The sequence below is a fragment of the Oncorhynchus clarkii genome, chromosome 22 (assembly GCF_045791955.1).
Source record: "Oncorhynchus clarkii lewisi isolate Uvic-CL-2024 chromosome 22, UVic_Ocla_1.0, whole genome shotgun sequence".
Classification (NCBI taxonomy): domain Eukaryota; kingdom Metazoa; phylum Chordata; class Actinopteri; order Salmoniformes; family Salmonidae; genus Oncorhynchus; species Oncorhynchus clarkii.
Genome location: NC_092168.1, coordinates 3,739,813 through 3,760,076, shown reverse-complemented (window position 1 = coordinate 3,760,076; position 20,264 = coordinate 3,739,813). Strand labels below are relative to the sequence as shown.

The 20,264-nt window shown below is 41.0% G+C and overlaps 1 protein-coding gene across 2 annotated transcripts in view; it reads right to left on the bottom strand.

Moving 5' to 3' along the window:
* LOC139380353 (cell division cycle protein 16 homolog) overlaps positions 1-16,914 on the bottom strand; it is a 36,088-nt gene extending 19,174 nt beyond the window's left edge. Inside the window, exons 1-4 of one of the 2 annotated variants that reach the window (XM_071122968.1) lie at positions 16,700-16,914; positions 14,637-14,691; positions 14,446-14,543; positions 4,402-4,440 (exon numbers count right to left, since the gene is read on the bottom strand). In XM_071122968.1, coding sequence (XP_070979069.1) covers positions 4,402-4,440; positions 14,446-14,543; positions 14,637-14,691; positions 16,700-16,777 — 270 coding nt within the window. In that variant the 5' untranslated portion in view covers positions 16,778-16,914. The remainder of the gene's footprint in view (positions 1-4,401; positions 4,441-14,445; positions 14,544-14,636; positions 14,692-16,699) is intronic. The other variant, XM_071122970.1, reaches the window with a different exon arrangement.
* Between the last annotated feature and the right edge of the window lie 3,350 nt (positions 16,915-20,264).

Sequence of the window (20,264 nt, the reverse complement as noted above, 5' to 3'; positions counted from 1 at the left end):
TTACAAAAACATTGTAACGTCAACAGTTTACCTAGTATATGTTTATATACATTGTACGTTGTATGGAAAATGTCCAAATCAAAGAGTATGTTTTGGTAAAGATGAAATGTGAAGTTAGTTGTCTAAAATTGGATTTGAGTCAAATCTAGACCTTGCCCTCATTAACTTGGTACGCCCAGAGAATTGCCCTAAAGGCGGTTATGCCCACTTCTGACCCGAGGGTATAAAACCTGTGAGTGAAGAATTTACAGATCAGACCAAGCTGCAGCCGAGGTCTAAAAAGTAAACGAACCCAAAACGCAACAAGTTTGTCTTCAACTAAAGCTTTTTCTATCCAAGCTACGGATGAGTAGCTATGTCTAAGCGGGTGAATTCAAGTCGAACCACCTAGCCTCCACTCCCCATCGAATCTTGGTATCTACACTGTTTCATTCCTACGCTGTGAGCTCTGAGCTACAGAGCTGTCTGTCCTCAGAAGAGCCCTTCCAGAGCAAGGGTGAGGGAACAGACTCCTAAGCCAAAAGGACACTGACATCGTGAGGACAACCAAAGACTTGCGCGGGAGAAGTAAGTCATTGAGCAGCCTGAATGGTCCACACGGAGAATCCACGAAGACCTCCCCCACATAATTACATTATTATATTCTGACCCATAAGAGCAGCAGTTTGGGGCAAGGCTAGGGTTAGAATAAGCATAGCTGACAAATTCACCCAAATGTATATTTCTCTCGTGTACTCTCTTTTTCTCTCTCCTTTAAATCCCCATTTTTGGGTAACACGCACCATAGTGGGTTGGCCAGTTATACTAAGTTCTAATCAATAGCCTAGAATGTGTTTTTGTGTATGTATATCTTTTATCATCATTTTAGCTTTCTAGTAAATAAATACTCAACTAAGATTGGTGTGGTACGAACTCATTGGTGAGACCCGGGTCCGTGCAGATTCCCAGATTATGCGACGTTCAGAACGAGACTGTAGCGGTAACTGATTAATTAGCGGCTGTTGTAAAAATCGATACTGATATTCTTTTGAGTTAATTTGGGAAATAGAAACTCAATAAAACTAATTTTCCCATGGTGCCACAGGTTAATGAGGTAATACTTGCTTGATTCAGTTAATCAAGCAATTAGAAACCTTTAATCATTCGATGATCAACAGTCACATTAACTAATACAACGTCAAAACACATTAGTAGTAGATTTGGATAGAAAACACTGAAGTTTCTAAAACTGTTTGAATGATGTGAGTATAAAATAATTTATTTGGCAGGCGAAATCCCGAGGACAAACCAACCAGGATTTATTTTTTATTTTTTTGAGGTCACTCTTCTCAAATGGGATTTCAATGGGAATCTAGAATTCTAAGGCAGTTGCTTGCAGTTCCTATCGCTTCCACTGGATATCAACAGTCTTTAGAAATTGGTTGATGTTTTTCCTTTGAGAAATTAAGAAGTAGCCCTGTTCAGAACAAGGGTCGAGTGAAGTGTACTGTTGTGGTTGGGGCGCGTGACCCGAAAGCTCGCTCTACTTTGTTATTATCCGCTATTGAACGCCGTTTATCCTGTCTTAAATTGTATCTATTATTTACGTTAAAAATACCTAAAGTTGTATTAGCAAAGTTGTTTGATATGTTTGGACAAAGATTACAGGTAACTTAGATATTTTGTAGTCATGTTGCATGAGTTGGAACTGGTGTTTTTCTGGATCAAACGCACCAAATAAATGGACATTTGAGATATAATGACTGAATTAATCGAACAAAAGGACCATTTGTGATGTTTATGGGACATATTGGAGTGCCAACAAAAGAAGATCTTCAAAGGTCAGGCATGAATTATATTGTTATTTCTGACTTTTGTGTCGCGTCTGGCGGGATGAAATATGATGGTCTGTGTTCGTTTAATGGGGTGCTATTCGTCAGATAATAGCATGGTTTGCTTTTGCCGTAAAGCCTTTTTGAAATCTGACAGCAGCTGGATTAACAAGAAGTTTATCTTTAAACCTATATATAACACTTGTATCTTTCATCAATGTTTATGATGAGTACTTCTGTCATTTGATTTGGCTCTCTGCAATTTCACCGGTTATTTGAGACAATGCATTACTGAACATAACGCGGCAATTTAAAACAGAGGTTTTTGAACATAGAGACTTTACTGAACAAAACAAACATTTATTGTGTAACATGGCATCTTGGGAGACCAGGTGAAGATCAAAAGGTTAGTGATTAATTTAATCGCTATTTCTGGAGCCCTCTCCTTGGCTGGAAAATGTCTATGGTTTGTGGCTAGGCGCTCTCCTAACATAATCGCATGGTGTGCTTTTGCCGTAAAGCCTTTTTGAAATCGGAAACTGTGGTGGGATTAACAAGAAGTTTCTTTAAAATGGTATATAATACTTGTATGTTTGAGGAATTTTAATTATGAGATTTGTTGTTTGAATTCGGCGCCCTGCAATGTCACTGGCTGTTGACGCTAGCATCCCACAAATCCCAGAGAGGTTCAAGCGTGGTCGCAAATGTGTCTTCCAAATGGACAATGACCCCAAGCATACTTCCAAAGTTGTGGCAAAATGGCTTAAGGACAACAAAGTAAAGGTATTGGAGTGGTAAAGCCCTGACCTCAATCCTATAGAAAATTTGTGGGCAGAACTAAAAAAGTGTGTGCGAACAAGGAGGCCTACAAACCTGACTCAGTAACACCAGCTCTGTCATGAGGAATGGGACAAATTTCACCCAACTTATTGTGGGAAGCTTGTGGAAGGCTACCCGAAACACTTGACCCAAGTTAAACAATTTAAAGGCAATGCAACCAAATACACTCAATTAGTATGTAAACTTCTGACCCACTGGGTATGTGATGAAAGAAATAAAAGCTGAAATGAAATCACTCAACTATTATTCTGACATTTCACATTCTTAAAATAGTGGTGATCCTAACTGACCTAAGACTTTTTACTAGGATTAAATGTCAGGAATTGTGAAAAACTGAATTGAAACGCATTTGGCTAAGGTGTATGTAAACTTCCGACTTCCACTGTATACATAGTCATCATAGATTTTGTCAATCAATCCTAGCAGCCTATTTCAAAGATGGCCGCCATTCCTTTCAATGGGAAGAAACGGCATTGATTTTGCATGGCCATAACTGAATAAATAATTGGTGTAATAAGACCAATAATTGCTTAAAATGTGTTACAATGAGGACAACCCAAAATGATGGCCCATGCAAGTTATATGTATTTTGCTAAATAATTACCAGAAAAGTGTTAATACATTTTGTAGCCATTTTAATTACATTAAATTGTTTATTTTTATTTAACTAGGCAAGTTTGTAAATAACAATTTGTTCTTAACTATGACGGCCTAACGGGGAACAGTGCCTTGTTCAGGGACAGAATGACAGATTTCTACCTTGTCAGCTTGAAGATTCGATCCAGCAACCTTTCGGTTACAATGCTCTAAACACTAGGCTACCTGCCGCCCCTGAAACACTTAGAAAATGTTCTAGAAACATTCACTGATACATAATCATTAAAATGATATGCAATATGATACAATAAAATGTTGATGTGAAACCTGTCCCATACATTGCACTATGAGATCCCATTAGAATGCATTACATCCAGCAAAGAGGTACCACTGTTTCTTGACACTGCTCGCTTAACCAGGAAGCCAGCCGCACCAATATGTCAGATTGGTGATTAGAAAAACCTTAGCCTATGGCATCATTTCTATAACATTTGTCAACCAGCTGCTGAACTAATGGCTGCCAAATTAGGTAACACATCACTAAATAACTTAAGGTTGCAGGTTAGAGAGCATAAGTTTTAAATCATGATGGTCAAGGACAGAAGTTAGTTAAAGGTTAGATAAATTATCACAAATATTCTTTTTTAGAGAATATGTTTACCTAAATCTGTGTGAACTCAACAAATGACATGGCACACATTTCATGTTAGCATTGCAGGTGACAAAAACCAACATGATACCAGATTTGGATCTCTTGGTATTATTTCCCACTAGGCCATGACCAATTTTCCTTAAACAAATATGTATTTCTGCTACATCTAACATGGGCTGTTTCATAAGATGAGTCAGTCTAGGTAAGTCATTAGAACATTTCCCAAACCCCATGGTTTTTAAGATGAGCTGCAACCAATAAAATGTTCAACTGTTGTTAAATCGTCATTTTCAATGAGCATATGAACATTCCACCTCGTCTCAAATGTTCTTTAACAGCCTTCAAAAGATTATTTTGCATAATTTCCCATACAATCAATCAATATATATAAATGACTATAAAAGTGAACACATTTTCCAGAAGGCCCATGGACTAATAGGAGGATGGAGAGTTTGAACAGGTAGATTTCATCACAAGTAGCTGCTTAATGTTTATACTCACGTGGCATCTAGCAGCGAGATATTGACACGCGCCATACAACTGTGAAATGAAAGATACATATTGGGAAAATGAAAACCAAAGCACAAGCTGACAGACAACTTTTCACCTCAACAATGGCACCAGCATTTGCCCATTCAGACAGTAACACAAGCACGTGAGTGTCCATTTACAAATATCTGGCATTTATGAGGGAAATGCCGAAAGTCTAAACGTTAAAAGGGACAGTTCAAAAATGTTAAACTTCATAATCATAATCTCCTGCACCGCCCCAACATCAACATGCACTACATGACCAAAAAGGTATGTGGACACCTGCTCATCCAACATCTCAATCCAAAATCATGGGCATTAATATGGATTTGGTCCCCCTTTTCTGCTATAACAGCCTCCACTCGTCTGAGAAGGCTTTCCACTAGATATTGGAGCATTCCTGCAGGGATATGCTTCCATTCAGCCACGAGCATTAATGAGGTCGGGCACTGCGTTTTCCTGGCATCTGCTAAGCCCAGATTCATCCATCGGATTGCCAGATGGTGAAGCATGATCAGCACTCAAGAGAACGTGTTTCCACTGCTCCAGTGTCTAATGGCAGCGAGCTTTACACCACTCCAGCCGACACTTGGCATTGCGCATGGTGATCTTGGGCTTGTTATGCGGCTGCTCAGCCATGGAAATCCATTTCATCAAGTTCCTGACGAACAGCTATTGTGCTGACATTGCTTCCAGAGGCCGTTTGGAACTCGGTAGTGAGGACAGGCGATTTTTACGGGCTTCAGCACTGGGCAGTCTCTTTGTGAGATTGTGTGGCCTACCACATGGCCAGCTGAGCAGTTGTCGCTCCTTGACGTTTCCGCTTCACAAAAACGGCATATTTCTGTTTTGAAATACAATGGTTTCCAATGACGTTAACCAATTATTCGAGATTTAGTAGGCAATGACTACTCACAATTGGTCAAAAATCACACGATGCACACAGAGGTGGTCATTGGAAACACTTATTCCTCTAGATTTGACTACAAAAACACACAATTTTTCCCATAGTGGTTGCTCCACTAAAAGTTTTGCGATTATGCAGCGGTACTTAGAGGTCATTTGTGGTTTAGTACGATACCCTGCGTCACCACTTCATTGCTTCAGAACAGCGCATGGGGGAGTTAGAGCACTGATTATGCTTTTGGGTCCTACTGTGTCTCTAACTGACAATGAATGGGCGACATAAACCGAAATAGAAACTGATAATTTCACATGGACTTCAGTATAACTTACTAAAACTGGTTGTTAGACTAAAGGTTATTATTTTGTTTTGCTCTTATTGAAGTACACTCCCAACTGGTCACATTAGATCGTTGCGCCGCTTAGGCGCTGTACAAAACACTGCATAGCTGTGCAAGCCGTGTTGCTACAAATGCTGGTTCAATCAATACCTGTGCTGGCCTCGACTGGGAGACCCATGAGATGACTGTTGGTTTTTCTCCCTTTAAAAACATAACTAATTCTAAAATAATAAACTAGCTTTATTTACAAATTAGTAACAATGTCTCACCCCATGTTCAAGAATGCCCCCCCCCCTCGCTCATTTTACGTTATTTGAAAACGAGATCTCCAAAATAGTAGGTTTTTAAACAAAGCAATTATTATTATTAATTTAGAATTATATAAAGAAACACTTGGATACTCACAGATATTATTAACCCTGTTATTAGCAGGACAAAAAAAAATATATATATATATATATATATATATATATATATATATATATATATATATATATATATATATATATACACACACACACACACACACACACACACACACACAGTGCCTTGCGAAAGTATTCGGCCCCCTTGAACTTTGTGACCTTTTGCCACATTTCAGGCTTCAAACATAAAGATATAAAACTGTATTTTTTTGTGAAGAATCAACAACAAGTGGGACACAATCATGAAGTGGAACGACATTTATTGGATATTTAACAAATCAAAAACTGAAAAATTGGGCGTGCAAAATTATTCAGCCCCCTTAAGTTAATACTTTGTAGCGCCACCTTTTGCTGCGATTACAGCTGTAAGTCGCTTGGGGTATGTCTCTATCAGTTTTGCACATCGAGAGACTGACATTTTTTCCCATTCCTCCTTGCAAAACAGCTCGAGCTCAGTGAGGTTGGATGGAGAGCATTTGTGAACAGCAGTTTTCAGTTCTTTCCACAGATTCTCGATTGGATTCAGGTCTGGACTTTGACTTGGCCATTCTAACACCTGGATATGTTTATTTTTGAACCATTCCATTGTAGATTTTGCTTTGTTTTGGATCATTGTCTTGTTGGAAGACAAATCTCCGTCCCAGTCTCAGGTCTTTTGCAGACTCCATCAGGTTTTCTTCCAGAATGGTCCTGTATTTGGCTCCATCCATCTTCCCATCAATTTTAACCATCTTCCCTGTCCCTGCTAAAGAAAAGCAGGCCCAAACCATGATGCTGCCACCACCATGTTTGACAGTGGGGATGGTTTGTTCAGCTGTGTTGCTTTTACGCCAAACATAACGTTTTGCATTGTTGCCAAAAAGTTCAATTTTGGTTTCATCTGACCAGAGCACCTTCTTCCACATGTTTGGTGTGTCTCCCAGGTGGCTTGTGGCAAACTTTAAACAACACTTTTTATGGATATCTTTAAGAAATGGCTTTCTTGCCACTCTTCCATAAAGGCCAGATTTGTGCAATATACGACTGATTGTTGTCCTATGGACAGAGTCTCCCACCTCAGCTGTAGATCTCTGCAGTTCATCCAGAGTGATCATGGACCTCTTGGCTGCATCTCTGATCAGTCTTCTCCTTGTATGAGCTGAAAGTTTAGAGGGACGGCCAGGTCTTGGTAGATTTGCAGTGGTCTGATACTCCTTCCATTTCAATATTATCGCTTGCACAGTGCTCCTTGGGATGTTTAAAGCTTGGGAAATCTTTTTGTATCCAAATCCGGCTTTAAACTTCTTCGCAACAGTATCTCGGACCTGCCTGGTGTGTTCCTTGTTCTTCATGATGCTCTCTGCGCTTTTAACGGACCTCTGAGACTATCACAGTGCAGGTGCATTTATACAGAGACTTGATTACACACAGGTGGATTGTATTTATCATCATTAGTCATTTAGGTCAACATTGGATCATTCAGAGATCCTCACTGAACTTCTGGAGAGAGTTTGCTGCACTGAAAGTAAAGGGGCTGAATAATTTTGCACGCCCAATTTTTCAGTTTTTGATTTGTTAAAAAAAAGTTTGAAATATCCAATAAATGTCGTTCCACTTCATGATTGTGTCCCACTTGTTGTTGATTCTTCACAAAAAAAATACAGTTTTATATCTTTATGTTTGAAGCCTGAAATGTGGCAAAAGGTCGCAAAGTTCAAGGGGGCCGAATACTTTCACAAGGCACTGTGTATATCATGGCTCCCAAGAGGCGCACACTGGGATTGCCTTGCAGTTCTCCTGCTGACGAGTAACCTTTAACTAGGCAAGTGAGTTAAGAACAAAGTCTTATTTACAAGGACAGCCTACTCCTTCCTATCCGTCGAGGAATTTAACCTTGGTCTCCCGCGTATGACAGTGATTCTTTAGCTAAATAACATAGTACTGTGTAGCCTACTCCTGACCGTCACATTGTACAGTGCCATATTTGCCATTCCATCCTAATGGAAACCCAGGGGGTTTTAGGTTTTTCTTGGAATATAAATAAATATTGCCTTAAACACCATAATATTAATCAAATTAATTAAGCAACATTTCTTAAAAAAAATAATAAATCAGTCCAATATACTGTGTTCCTACAAAAAAAAAAGTTTTAAATTCTCTAGTACAGCCACTATTGAAGGCTATCAAATGCTCAAATATTATTTGTCAAATTGGACTTCGCTTTGCGTGGAAGGAAATTTGCCACAAAAAAAAACATTCAGTGTGAATGCGACACAGAGCACGAAGACCGTACCTAAAAGAGGGGTTACTTCGAAAGCATGGACGTGGTTTGAGTATGAAAAGTCTGACACGGACTAGAAAATCAATCTCCGCAAAATACGCCGCAGGCCGGTCCCGTCAAAAGGCTCAAACACCAATAACCTCTTACCACCTACGCAAGAATCATGTGAAAAAGTACGGAGAGAGTCTACGGATGAAACCCAAAAAAGTAGGGTCGAGTGCTCAAAACAAACCCAACTCAGACGTTGCAAGAGGCTTTTGCCCGCGGCCCACCATATGGCAAAGAATCATGAAGATAACAGCTGTCATTACAACTTAGATCTGCAAAGACATGTCCCCAATTTACAAGGTTGAGAAACGGGGGTTAAGTGGAGTTGGTAATAACACTCGACCCAATATCTTTTATTTGTTGAGTGTAATTCAAAAATGTAATAAGAAATAGGCCTTTTTTTATTTTATTTTACTAGGCAAGTCAGTTAATAAGAACAAATTCTTATTTACAATGACGGCCTAGGAACAGTGGGTTAACTGCCTGTTCAGGGGCAGAACGACAGATTTGTACCTTGCAAGTTTAAATCCCTGAGCTGACAACCTTTCAGTTACTAGTCCAACACTCTAACCACTAGGCTACCCTGACGCCCCTTTACGTGTGGTCCTTTTATATAAACAATTTATTCATTGAATTTACAGAAAGTGTATATCGTGATATGTATCGTTATCGGGATATGAGATTTTGGCCATATCGCCCAGCCCTATCCTGGAGATTTACAACTTGGAGTCCACCTGTGGTATATTCAATAGATTGGACATGATTTGGTAAGGCACACACACACACGTCTATATAAGTCCCCACAGTTGACAGTGCATCTCAGAGCAAAAAGCAAGCCATGAGGTCGAAGGAATTGTCCGTAGAACTCTGAGACACGATTGTGTCGAGGCACAGACCTGGGGAAGGGCACCAAAACATTTCTGCAGCATCGAAGGTAGGAACACATCATTCTTAAATGGAAGAAGTTTGGAACAACCAAGACTCTTCCTAGAGCTGGCCACCCGGCTAAAGTGAGCAATCGGGGGAAAAGCTTTGTTCAGGGAGGTGACCAAGAACCCGATGGTCACTTTGACAGAGCTCTAGAGTTCCTCTGAAGATGGGAGAACCTTCCAGAAGGACAGCCATCTCATCTCTCTCAATCAGGCCTTTATGGTAGAGTGGCCAGACGGAAGCCACTCCTCAGTGAAAGGCACGACAGCCCACTTGGCGATTGGGTGCCTTTTGGCAAAGGGCGCTCAGATCATGAGAAACAGGTTTCTCTGGTCTGATGAAACCAAGATTGAACTCTTTGGCCTGAATGCCAAGCGTCACATCTGGAAGAAACCTGGCACCATCTCTACGGTGAAGCATGGTGGCAGCATCATGCTGGGCGGATGTTTTTACGCGACAGAGACTGGGAGACTAGTCAGGATCAAGGAAAAACATTTGCGCCGTTAAAGTAGAGAGAGATCCTTGATGAAAGCCTGCTACAGAGCGCTCAGGACCTCAGACTTGGGCGAAGGTTTTACCTTCCAACAGGACAACAGCCCAAAGCACATAGCGAAGACAACGCAGGAGTGGCTTCTGAACAAGTCTTAATGTCCTTGAGTGTCCCAGCCAGAGCCCGGACTTGAACCCGATGGAACATCTTTGGAAAGACCTGAAAATAGCTGTGCAGCGACGGTCCCCATCCAACCTGAAAGAGCTTGAGAGGATCTGCAGAGAAGATTGGGAGAAACTCCCCAAATACAGGTGTGCCACGCTTGTAGCGTCATATCCAAGAAGACTCAAGGCTGTAATCGCTGCCAAAGGTGCTTTAACAAAGTACTGAGTAAAGGGTCTGAATACTAATGTAAAATGTTCTGTTTTTTATTTTTAAATACATTTTTAAAAAATTCTAAACCCTTTTTTTGTTATTTATGGGGATTTGTGTATGGATTGAGGTGGGGGGGACCATTTAATCCATGTTAGAATAAGGCTGTAACTAGGGATGCACAATATCAGTAAGTATATCGGAATCCGACTATATTAGCTAAAAATGCCAACATGGCCCTATGTCTATTTTAACGGCGATGTGCAAAACCGATGTCAAAGCTGACGTGCATACCTATATAACGTAGGTACATGGTGTAATGACGCCACGTACAATTTTGCGCTACACATGCAACACAGCATTCCTAAACTAGCCCACAATGTCTGCTGTGTGGATCGAGCAGTCAACAAGTCGAGTAGTCATTTCAAAGACCGTTGTCTCGCTGAAATTTTCTTAAAGGCAAAATCCAATAAACGCCAAGATAATGGAATTCATTGCCCTTGACAATCAACCATTCTCTGTCCTGGGTGATGTTGGCTTCGCCGACTAGTCGAGCACCGGTACACACTACCAAGTGAGCTATTTTTCAGATGTTGCCCTACCGGAGTTACACAGTAATAGCGTCACTGCTAAAAAGCTTCACGACTGACATTTGGACCAGCGATATCAGCCCCATGAGCATGCTGAGTCTGACAGCACAGTGGGTCGTCAAGGATTTCGCATTGAGGAAAGTCGTATTGCACGCTCATGAATATGCTGGTTGTCATACCGCTGCTGCCATTTCAATGGCATTTGAGAACATTTGAAACTCGTAAACATGAACACTCCAAGCTCTATTTGAACAACTGACTGGAGAAATAAGCTCATCAACTGCGTCTGCAGCAGACGTGATACCCTCTGTCCTGGCATTGAAACGCCTGCTCAACAAAACTGCTGACAAAGGCTGTGAACAAGCGATTCGGTGGCATTCTCTCTTTACTGTGTCGCCACCATGCTCGAAGCTATGTACAAGGACCGCTACTTTGATGCAGATAAGAAACAGGATTTACGTGACATGTTAGACACAGCTGGACAAGATGGAAACAGACACAGTGACAGTGCGCACCAAGGAAGCGAGGCCACGGACAGAGAGCTGAAACTTCACTGCTTGACATGTATGATGAAATCCTGGTTGAGAATAAAACGAATGAACAACGAAACAGCACAGCTAGTAAGTGAAAGAAATAGGTTTTGTTTATGTTTGACGAGTAATGGGGACATGTAAATGCAAACAAAATATTTTTGGTCAGTGTGGTGTGTGTAACCTTTATTTAACTAGGCAAGTCAGTTAACACATTTTTATTTACAATGACAGCCTACCTGGGCCAATTGTGCGTCGCACTATGGGACTACCAATCACAGCCGGATGTGATACAGCCTGGATTTGAACCAGGGACTGTAGTGAAGCCACTTGCACAGATGCAGTGCCTTAGACCGCTGTGTCCATGTGTGTGTGTTAGCTACTTAACTTTACTAAATGCTTAAGGCAGCAAATATTTTAAATATCGTTTTTCGATGTTTGTTTGGGGGAAAGGGAAATATCGGAATCAGACAAAAATGCCATATCAGTGCATCATTAGCTGTAACGTAACAAGATGGGGAAAAGGTCACGTGGTCTGAATACTTTCCAGAATGCACTGTATAATAATAATAACAGAGTAGCAGCAGCACTGCGAGTGGTGTCAATATGCGTGTGTGACCGCATGTAGGGGGGGGGGGGGCAATGTAAATTGTCCAGGTAGCCATTTGATTAACCAGTCTTATGGCTTGGGGGGGTCGAAGCTGTTCAGGTTTCTTTTGGTCACAGACATGGCGCTCTGGTACCGCTTGCCACGCGGCAGCAGAGAGAACAGTCTATGGCTTGGGTGAATGGAGCATGATCATTTTTGGGGCCTTCCTCTGACACCGCCTGGCATAGAGGTCCTGGATGGTGGTAAGGAGTTGGGCCCCAGTAATGTACAGGGCCTTAAGCAATACCCTCTGCAGCGCCTTGCGGTCGGATGCCGAGCAGTTTCCATACCAAGCAATGATGCAGCCAGTCAAGATTGCTCTCAATCTGTACAACATTGAGGATCTGAGAGCCCATGACAAATCTTTTCTGCCTCCTGAAGGGAAATAGGTGTTGTTGTGCCCTCTTCACGACTGTGTTGGTGTGTTTGGATCATGGCCCGATCACAGCCTAGTCACTGTGAATTGGGGCACGTTTGGCCCTTAGTTCCTCTAGTCCACAACAAGATTATTTTTTATTGCTCACATTGAGGGAGAGGTTGATATCCTGGCACCACATTACCATGCCTCTGACCTCCTCCCTATAGGCATCGTTGGTGATCAGGCCAACCACCGTCATATCGTCTGCAAACTTAATGATGGTGTTGGAGTAGTGCGCGGCCATGCAGTCATGCGTGAACAGGGAGTACAGGAGGGGACTGAGCACGCACCCCCGGGGGGCCGCCTTGTTGAGGGTCAGTGTGGCAGATGTGTTGTTACCTACTCTTACCACCTGGAAGCTGGCCGTTAGGAAGTTCAGGATCCAGTTGCAGAGTTTAGGCCATGTCCTTAGCTTAGTGATGAGCAATGAGCTGTAGTCAATGAACAGCATCCAGACGTAAGTGTTCCTTTTGTACAGGTGGGAAACGGCAGTGTGGAGTGCAATAGAGATTGTGTCATCTGTGGATCTGTTGGGGTTGTATGCAAATTGGGTCCAGGGTTTCTGGGATGATGTGAGCCATGACCAGCTTATTTTTTTAACCTTTATTTAACTAGGCAAGTCAGTTAAGAACAAATCCTTATTTGCAATGACAGTCTAGGAACAGTGGGTTAACTGCCTTGTTCAGGAGCAGAACGACAGATTTTTATCTTGTCAGTTCGGGGATTCGATCTTGCAACCTTTCGGTTACTGGCCCAACGCCTAACACTCTAACCACTAGGCTACCTGCCGCCCCAAAGCATTTCATGGGTAAAGACGGAAGTGCTACGGGTGGTCATTTAGACAGGTTACATTGACATTTAGGCGCAGGGACCACTGGAAGGGGAGTGAACTCAAGTAACCCAATATTGAAAGCACTGACAATATAGACCTGTTAACAGAGATACAAAAGGCGGAAATATCAACTTGAATATTTATGATGAATGTAAAATCACTTATAGCTTATAGCTGGACAACAGACAACTTTACATGTCAAATTTGCTCTCATTCAGTGCTGTATGGTACTGCCTGACAAAACAAATGTCTAATAATAAAAACACGAAAAATGTCACCTGCCCAAAGCAGAATCCAGTATGACTGCGGTAGAACTTCACTGCCCCCTAGAGGCCATACCGCACAAGAGGATTTGATGTGGAATTGTATAAAATGTTGTTTTTTTTTAACAGAAAACTATTGGCAGTTTAAACATTTAAAAAACTCTCTCCATTTGTCAGACCCCTAGAAGTTATGTCATTCAAATTTCTTGTATTCTGTTGTTGCTTGCAATATTCATCAAAACATTAAAGTTACTTAATATTTTCGCCGAACACCTGCAATACCTCCGGATGCCCAGTTGAATACCCCTGGTGTAAACCTTCATACGCGTCGCTTGCAATGCGGTTTCGGAAACATTTAAAACTTTACTTTCATATAAGCGAGAAATATTTTTAAATACAAAAAAGACAATTACTGTACACAGTTTAAGTTGCACGCGGCTGTGTTTTGAATAACAATTCATGCTTCCAGCCGAAGTACGACATTTGAGTGCAGCAGAAGGAACTTCCGTACACTGGCTGATAGCATGCATTATTCAAAACACAAAAAACTGCAAATAGTAAGTACATTTTTTAGTACAAATCTAAGTTCCAAAAGGTTTTCAAAATCATATCGCAAGTGATAATTATTAAAGTATCTAACCGTTAAAATGGAGTGTGGGGATTGTAGTCCACACGTTCAACTGAGAACCCTAGGGATGGCTGTATACCCCCTTGGATTCTCGAGAGCTAACCAGGTACAATATTATTTTATTTGTTTAAAGAACAAGGGCACAATCTGGATAGCACATAGTTTTGAAAGCTACAGAGAAGAATGCGATGTGTAGACTGTCCGGACTCATTATTTGGGCCGACATATCATTAACATGTCATTAGTCAGGTTGCATGCAAGCCTGAGTGCACCACAGTGAGTTGCTGACATACAGAAATATGCAGGTACCCAGGGAGCCAACCAGGTGGTCTTACCTGATCTAGTTTGCGTGAGCGGAGGGCATGGGAGGCTCTGTGGTACTGGGAGGTGAGGTAAAGGCAATGTGCTAGCCAGTAGATATCCTGGGGGTCTTCTGTGAAAGGTACAACTTCAGTTAAATAGACTACTAACTTACCTTCTATAGTAACTAGCCAGACGATCTCATCAAATCAAGAAGATTACTCACCATGAGACAGGGATGCAATCTTATCTGCCCAAAATAAAGCGCTTTGATACTGTTGCTGCAAACAAAACAGACAGGAAAGGCAGCATGAAAGCAAACATTCTGAATTTATTAACTAGAAGTATGAAACTGATACTGTCAGGAGCTGTCAATACTCACTGATACAAGTTAACAGTTATCTAGCCACCCTCCAAGTAGCCCAAGAATTTAACCAGAATATGGGTTTACAGGAGACGTTGAATATGGCGATTCTCCTTTAAGCCCAGGAAGCAGCCATTCAACTTGCCATTCACCAGCTTTTCAAGCAACTATCGTCATTACTGCCGTCACACCGATATGTACTTGAAAAAAAAATTTGAAATAAAAAGTTACATGCAACCAAAAAAATGCATTGTCTGGAAATAATCTAAGTATTGTTTTTGACTTACTACGCATGCACCAAAGCCACCTCTTCAGCACCTCCTGCAATATTAGGAGTGAAATTAAAATATAGAAAATATAATTATAAACTGGGTGGTTTGAGCACTGAATGCTGATTGGCTGACAGTACATATGGTATAAAACATTTATTTTACTGCTCTAATTACGTTGGTAACCAGTTTATAATAGCAATAAGGATATTATGCGTTGTGCCTAACAGCCCTTAGCCATGGTATATTGGTCATATACCACGCCTCCTCGTGCCTTATTGCTTAAATATACAATCACTGTAAACATACAGTGTCATATATTGTCTACTTAATCCACTTGTATGAAATAATATTGCATTCTGTGTAGTACAGGTGAAACAGATTGATATGACATTCATCCACTGTTGTAGGTGATAAAAACGACGAGATGCTCAAATCTCTGCCCCAACAATGGGAGTCATTGTCCCAGATGCGAAGGTAGGCGACAAGCTTGGGTCCAAAATAAGCCCATAGAAACAGTGTGCTTATTTTTGACAGATTTTGACCAAAGTGAAACCTCTCGTTTCACCTCTTCCTCTCTGGATAAAATAAATCTTCCCTGCTGTTGGATCAGCTGACCTGTGCATGGCATTAATTACAGATTTTGTAGGTGGTTCAGAAGAGGTGGATTTGATGCATGCACACCTGGTGAAAAACAATACCAATGCCTTTTTTCAGTTGCATATAACATTTCATTTAAGCCTTTTTTGGAAGTACATACCAGCCATGACGCAAGTAATGACTAAAGTCGATCAGCAAAACTCCATTCTTGGTAAGTACCAATCGCATTTTGACTTTAAGCTTGAAAAGCTGATGAATGGCAAGTTGAATGGTTTCGTAAGCATAAAGATCTCATCTTTCATATCAGCGAGAAATAATAAAAGTTAAATTGATACAATAAATCACATATTTAAAGCCCTTTTTACAGCAACAGATGTCACAAAGTCCTACACACCTTAATAGGGCTAGTTTTCCCAAATGGCCTTATCTCCGTGTTACAGTACTTGTTTACGGAAAACAAGAAGCGACCTCCTGCGCTAATGATCCATCTAGTGTAAGCGTAACTCAGTAAGTGTAGTTTCGTTGGATGGAGGCTAGCCATAGCTGTATGGATCTGTGCAAAACTGCTGCAAGTGTAACTTAATTGAATGCTTCTCCCTCACTAATGAATTAAGGGCCATATGTTTTGAAATCCAGATCGCAGGCGATGGTTGACGTGTCTAAACGTTAACACATAGCGTCGGGATTGTAGTTCAGATAAGGCAGTCGTGGGCGAAGTTAAAGGACTGTAGGGAGAAGGCAAAATGCCGCCTAGAGTTTAAGAGCTATGAATGGGGTAACTAGCAACCGTAGTCCAAGTACATAACATTACAGTAGTAGCCAACAACGTTAACTAGCTCAGGTCACTGACTTAGTACCTAGTTAGCTTCCCTGCTACCTAAGGTTAGCATGTTGATATCTAAGGAGCTACCTAACGCAAGTGTGTTACACATCTGGAAACTGTAGACTTGTCATTATGAACAATTCACTTAGCTAGCTAGCCGGTACAATAAATTACGTCAGACAGCGGCAAGCTAGCCAACTACCAATTTAGCCTATCTAGTCTACGTTTCTTACCTGATCAATGTAGTGTCGTACACGTTGTCGAAGACTGTCGAGATTCATTGTGATTGTCCTAATGCTCCCTCTATACATCAAAGCGTAACATTTTCATTCAGCGACAAATAAAACTGTATCGTGTGAAAATAAGATCGCTAGTAGTAACGCGTAAACTAGCTACGCAAGGAAACAAAAAAAAAGTCCGCGGTCTTCTTGCAGCGGGAGTGTCACTTAAAATACTCCGCAAGGAACTCGACCCTTTTATCAGGGTTCCGGTCATTTCAGAGAAAAAAAAACCCACAATATTTTATTTTATTACAGCAGAGAACATTTCAGCGTTTAGCACACACTTCAAACGGTGTGTTTACACGTTTAGAAAAGTAAATAATCATTGCTTGCGAAACTGTTTTTGAAACATATGCTGATATGTCCCTTATCTTTCATGTCAGCGAGAATTAATCTTTGAAATAAAAACGACACACTAGCCATTCAACACAGATTCATAGGCTGTGTGTGCCTCCAGTTGACAAACTACACTTCCGCCCCAGTTATGCTTACACATAGGTGTTAGAAGCATGTCTTCCATAAAAAATATATATATAACAAAATGAATGTATCATGGAGATATGGTCATGTGGGAACAACCCTGTGAAATGTTAAATTATTACACACCTTTTAATATTTTTTCAATATCGCTGATCAAATTATATTGGTAACATACTTTGTAAACAACAGCTGTACCCTTTCCAAAAATGCAGAGTTAAAGATAAAATGAAACATTGAAATAGTGACACATGGAATAAATACAGTGAATAACAGATAAAAATGAGTAAAAATAACATGGCTACAGTGAATAACGAATAACAATAACAAGTAAAAAAACATGGCTACATACAGCACCAGTACCAAGTTGATGTGCAGGGGTACAAGGTAATTGAGGTCGCTATGTACAGTGCCTTCGGAAAGTATTCAGACCCCTTGGCTTTTTCCACATTTTGTTACATTGCAGCCTTATTCTAAAATGGATTTTAAAAATACAAATTAACAGCAATCTACACACAATACCCCATAATGACAAATCGAAAACAAGTTGAGAAATGTTTGCAAATGTATATTTATAAATATATTTTTTTTTAGCTTAGATGCATCCCGTTTCCATTGATCATCCTTGAGATCTTTGACAACTTGATTGGAGTCCACCGGTGGTAAATTCAAATTGTTGGTCATGATTTGGAAAATCACACACCAGTCTATGTAAGGTCCCACAGTTGACAGAGAAAAAAAAACAAGCCATAAGGTTGAAGGAATTGTCTGTAGAGCTCCGAAACAGGATTGTAACGAGGCACAGATCTGGGGAAGGGTACCAAACAATGTCTGCAGCGTTGAAGGTCCCCAAAAACACAGTGACCGCCATCCTTCTTAAATGGAAGAAGCTTGGAACCACCAAGACTCTTCCTAGAGCTGGCCGCCCGGCCAAACTGAGCAATCGAGGGAGAAGGGCATTGGTCAGGGAGGTGACCAAGAACCCGATGGTCACTCTGAGCTCTAGAGTTCCTTTGTGGAGATGAGAAACTTCCAGAAAGACAACCATCTCTGCAACACTCCACCAATCAGGCCTTTATAGTAGAGTGGCCAGACGGAAGACACTCCTCAGTAAAAGGCACATGACAGCTCACTTGCAGTTTGCCAAAAGGCACCTAAAGACTCTCAGACCATGAAAAACAAGATTCTATGGCCTGATGAAACCAAGATTGAACTCTTTGGGCTGACTGCCAAGCGTCACGTATGGAGGAAATCTGGCACCATCCCTACGATGAAGCATGGTGGTGGCAGCATCATGCTGTGGGGATGTTTCTCAGCGGCAAGGACTGGGAGACTAGTCCAAATCGAGGCAAAGCGAAGTACAGAGAGGAGCGAAGTACAGAGAGATCCTTGATGAAATCCTCCTCCAGAGCACTCAGGACCTCAGACAAGGGTGAAGGTTAATCTTCCAACAGGACAATAACCCTAAGCACACAGCCAAGACAACGCAGGAGTGGCTTCGGGTCAAGTCTCAATGTCCTTGAATGACCCAGCCAGAGACCGGACCTAAGCCCGATTGAACATCACTGGAGAGACCTGAAAATAGCTGTGCATCAACACTCCCCATCCAATCTGACAGAGCTTGAGAGGATCTACAGAGAAGAATGGGAGAAACTCCCCAAATACAGGTGTGCCAAGCTTGTAGCGTCATACCCAAGAACACTCAATGCTGTAATCGCTACCAAAGGTGCTTCAACAAACTACAGAGTAAAGGGTCTGAATACTTATGTAAATGTGATGCCATTTAAAATAAAATTTTAACAAACATTTGTAAAAACTTGTTTTTATTTTGCATTACGGCGTATTGTGTGTAGACGGTTGAGGAAAAACATCTTTATAATCAATTCCAGAATAAGGCTGGGGTCTGAATACTTTCCCGAAGGCACTGTATAGTATTTTTTGTCTCGTTGTTATAAGGTTGGACGCAACATTTAACATTTTGTTATGGAAATCTGTTGGAGCTCAATTTCTTATTTCTACCCATCTACATATGTGTCAATTATAATTCTTTTTAAATGAGTATTTTCATGGAACAGTTTCATTTCTACAATAACATTTTTGTTTCTCAATCACTGCTACGTCGTTAATCATAAAAATCTGAATTCAAATGATAAAAATTGATAAAATGCTAAAATTCTACTTATGCAAGAGCACCAGCCTCCGCCATACACTGTGATCCATTGGCAGTTAAAGAAATGAGCGCCTGGAACTCAACCTATAGGCCAATGCAACAGTAGGCCTATAACTTCCATCATCACCTAAGTAAAATCGATAGGCCCAGTGGTAATTTTAGCACGTACAGTGGGGCAAAAAAGTATTTAGTCAGCCACCAATTGTGCAAGTTCTCCCACTTCAAAAGATGAGAGGCCTGTAATTTTCATCATAGGTACACTTCAACTATGACAGACAAAATGATAAAAAAAATCCAGAAAATCACATTGTAGGATTTTTAATGAATTTATTTGCAAATTATGGTGGAAAATAAGTATTTGGTCAATAACAAAAGTTTATCTCAATACTTTGTTATATACCCTTTGTTGGCAATGACAGAGGTCAAATGTTTTCTGTAAGTCTTCAGAAGGTTTTCACACACTGTTGCTGGTATTTGGGCCCATTGCTCCATGCAGATCTCCTCTAGAGCAGTGATGTTATGGGGCTGTTGCTGGGCAACACGGACTTTCAACTCCCTCCAAAGATTTTCTATGGGGTTGAGATATGACAAGGATTAAAAATGATGTGCCAGTGGACTTGATTCACAATGATGACTGCTAGCTAAGATTGTGAAGATAAAGATGTAGATATTTATTTAACTAGGCAAGTCAGTTAAAAACAAATTCTTATCTACAATGACAGCCTACACCGGCCAAACCCAGACGAAGCTGGGCCAATTAAAAAAATCTCCACAGCATGATGCTGCCACCACCATGCTTCACTGTGGGGATTGGGTTCTCGGGGTGATGAGGTGTGTTAGGTTTGCGCCAGACAGCGTTTTCATTGATGG